The sequence below is a fragment of the Juglans regia genome, chromosome 8, assembly GCF_001411555.2.
Source record: "Juglans regia cultivar Chandler chromosome 8, Walnut 2.0, whole genome shotgun sequence".
In the NCBI taxonomy this organism is placed as follows: Eukaryota; Viridiplantae; Streptophyta; class Magnoliopsida; order Fagales; family Juglandaceae; genus Juglans; species Juglans regia.
Genome location: NC_049908.1, coordinates 2,627,405 through 2,631,309, shown reverse-complemented (window position 1 = coordinate 2,631,309; position 3,905 = coordinate 2,627,405). Strand labels below are relative to the sequence as shown.

Sequence of the window (3,905 nt, the reverse complement as noted above, 5' to 3'; positions counted from 1 at the left end):
GTTTGGAAAATTAGCTGATATAAGATAAAGTTATATTATTAAAATATTAGTTTTTAATATTTATATTATTATTTTAATATTTAAAAAATTATAATAATTAGATAACATAGAAACAGTGTCTAAACGCTAAGATGGACGGACGCTTTTACTGGGTTTAGTTCTGGACTTCCTCTTGTTTTTTAGTTAGAATCAATTCACTGCAATATGGTCAACTTCACTCTAAAAGGATCGATCTTCACAGAATTTTTCCTTTATTGGTACAAAAACGACGACAAGCTTCGCTCGGATGAAACTTTGAAGTGTGTGTGAGAGAGAGAGAGAGAGAGAGAGAGAGAGGGGAGAAGCTTTCATCTGTTAGCACTTCGCAACAACCATGGCAAGGAAATTAATGCATTTTCTTCTTTTCACCCTAACACTGTACAGTTAGATGAGGAAGAGGTTTACACAGAAAAACACACGCAGAAATGGAAAAAAGGAAAGAGATTTTAACCCTTCATTGAAAAAGTGAAAGGGCTTAAAACTGAGAAAAGAAAAAGAAAAAGATGGGATAGACACTCACAATCACAAAACAGAGCACTAGCTAGTACTTGTACTCCCGCAGTACCCCTTCAAAGCTATTTATTGATCCATTCTCCGGCAGTGCCAATTGATCGAAAGCATCTGCATACCCACAATCCTCCACGCTCTGCAGCCATGGCTGGGAGTACATCCCCCACCAATCCACCGAGTCCACAAACACAAACTCCTTACTCAAGCGCTCTGACTCATAATTCGTCCCCAAACTCGGCAACTCAACGATCTCACTCAACTCCTCTGACTCTTCCGACAAGTCCATCGCCGAAACCAGTGACGACAACGACGGCGGCGGCGAGTCGAAGTTATCCATCTGGGCTGCTTTGGCCGCCGCGGCCTGCACATCACGTGGAGCGAGAGAGACGGGGCGAGGCAATGAGTGGGCGAGCTCAGGGAAATTGAGTATAGCGGAGTTTCCTTTGATGCTCAGCGCAGCAACATCGTGGGCTCTAGCGGCCATTTCCGGGGTGGGAAAAGTGCCGAGCCATATGCGGGATTTCTTGCGGGGCTCGCGGATTTCGGAGACCCATTTGCCCCAGTTTCTCATGCGAACGCCGCGGTATACTGGGACGTTCTTGGTCGAGTCCCGGATTCGCTTCTCTTTTCTGGAGTCTGGCGATGGGGGTTTGGAGTTTCGGGGTGAGGATGGGGATGGAGGGTTGGAACAGAAAGAGTTTGAGCTGCTTTCAGTTTCTGAGTTCTGGGGTTCACTACTCATTGTTTTGGGCACCCTGTGATCAATAATTATCTTCTTTTATTGGACCAGCTGAGTATTGCTTTCTGCTGTGAGCTAAAAGAAACTACTTGTTTGGAAGTGGAGGCTTTTAAGAAAACAGTCAATGGCAATGGCCAGTTTGGCTTCTGTACAAAGATTTAAACGATCAACGAATAGAGTAATTAATGCTCAGAAAAGAGATGAAGAGAGGTTGGCTCATGAGGAAGCTGATCATCAGGAAGAGAATGGAGAACATGCAACTCATGCTTGACCATTTCAGGCCCTCTTTCTTTTTGATCCTTCACTTTACACAACACTTATTAAGGACTCAAGACGAGAGAGAGATCAGAGAGAGAGAGAGAGAAGGGTCCACAAACGAAATGGGTCACTTTGCAAGACCTATGGAAGAATGGGGTCCCCTTTCTCTGGTACCACGCAACCCCATTAATTTCCCAACTTTTTGATCTTTACAACTATTACCTATTTTTCACTGTTCATTTATCCCTTATCTTCTTCTTGTTCTTGTTCTTCCTTGTTACCAGTAGCGGATTACCATTTTTGTCCTGTCTTGTGCCTTTTTTTAAACTGAAGTTTCCATTGAATGATATAATATATATATATATATATGAAAAATGTCAGTTGAGTGACTTAAACTTATTATTCAATTTTAATTCTAATGTATTTTAATTTTTTTAAAAGTAATTATTAATGAAATTATATATATATTTTTAATTTTTTTAATGATTAAGAATGTTAAAATAATATTTAAAAGAAAATCAAAATAAAAAATAAAAAATATATAACATGATCAATGGTAAACACTAGACAGCCCGCCAATATCATATATATATATATATATATATATATATATATATATATATATATTGAGACATTTGAGGTCATAAGAATCACTTTAAAATGTTTTGAATAAGAATAATTATATTTAAAAAATTTTACATTATACACCATTTATATATTATAATTTGATTTAAAAAATTAATTATGTAGATAATATATAATGTAAAAATATTCAAATAGCAGAACTCTTTTGAGTAAAGACATGTCTTGAAGTTTTCCGAATTTTATCCATGTTTGCCCATCTTTATTTTTATTTTTATTTTTTGAATTGGATGGATTTTGTTTTTATCTTTGATCATATCTTTCTCATCTGAAAGGACTTTCATCTTTTCCCAATTCCAACATGTTATATTATGGAAAATGATTTATCTATAATATTTTTTATAATATTTTATATAATTATATTTTAAATGAGAGATATTTTTATAAAATATATTATAAAAATAATATTATTTTATAAAAATATTTTCATCTTATAATATATTATATAATATATTGTGTGTAAATTATTATTCTTATATTATATATAAGAAACATTTGTAAAATGCATGCGCGAGTAAAAACATGTTTTTAATTTTTTTTCTATTTTTATCGATCTTTCTTCTTCTTTATTCTTTTTCTGGAATTGGAATGATGTTATTTTGTTGTTAACGAGGATACTCAACCACACGTGGCTGAATTAAGATACGCAATAAAATGATGCCAAGTAATCCTGGAGCCGGCCCTAAATATTCCTAGAGAGAAAACCTCAGGTGTGGGAGTTTCGGTTTCTTTCTCCATCCTTTTAAATGTAATTTTTGTAAGTGTTTAATTTTTTAATCGCTATTTTAATTTTATTTTTATTTTTCTGGTCAAAAGCATGAAGAAGTGGCGCTTGATTTTTCGGTAGCCAACGACCACCACCCGTCCCACCGTGGGATTCTTAGGCTGCCGATTTGTTAAACTGTCAAAGGTTTCATCGGAAAGAGTGACGCGTGATCCACACACGAGGGTCAAAGTGCGTGCTTGGCCTCCACGCACCACCACACAGAAAGCTTTGTTGTTATAGACTTATAGCGTGACGTTTATCTTTCACGCACCATTACAATCTCCTTATTATTTTTTATTTTTAGTTTATTTTAAGTTTCTATTTTGTTGTATTTCTATTTTTTCTATTTTTTCAATTTTCCTAAGTTTTCTGTTTTGTTGCTTGTGTTAAGTAAAAAAAAAAAAAAATAGGTTATTAAATTTGTTGTCCATAGCAGGAGAACCCTCTCCTCCTTTAAAGGATGAGAGGTGGTTGTCCCTCTCTTCCTTTAGAGGATGGAGGTTGGTTATCTTGTTTTTACAAAATGTTATATTCTTAGACATATCAAAATTGAAATCTCAGTTCTTATTGAGTCTTATATCTTAGAAATTTTTATCATTAGAAAGCTTATAGAAGTTAAGACAATACCCGTCACAAATAAATTTGTGTGCGAGTAAGCTCTAACAGATGAGTAGTTTGGCTTGTAATCTAAGTTTTTTTCTGTATTTATCAGTTACAGCTGTAACTTTGATTTTATTAAATGAAATAAAGTCTATTTTCCATACAAAAAAAGGTGCACATAAAAAAAAACACACACACACACACGGCTGAATTTGCAAACATGGCCGGTTTAAGGCCTCATGTGGATAGTAGATGAATCCAGGTGACTTGTAAATAATAATAAAATATTTATAAATAGTAATAAAATTATTTCAATTAAGATGTTTTATGGAGTTTTGGAGAATGAAAGAG

The 3,905-nt window shown here is 34.6% G+C and overlaps 1 protein-coding gene across 1 annotated transcript; it reads right to left on the bottom strand.

The window, feature by feature from the left end:
* Positions 1-374: 374 nt before the first annotated feature.
* LOC108989128 (dehydration-responsive element-binding protein 3-like) lies at positions 375-1,857 on the bottom strand. Its single transcript, XM_018962642.2, has one exon. It carries the CDS (start codon positions 1,289-1,291, stop codon positions 581-583), a length of 711 nt encoding a protein of 236 aa, XP_018818187.1. The 5' UTR covers positions 1,292-1,857; the 3' UTR covers positions 375-580.
* Between the last annotated feature and the right edge of the window lie 2,048 nt (positions 1,858-3,905).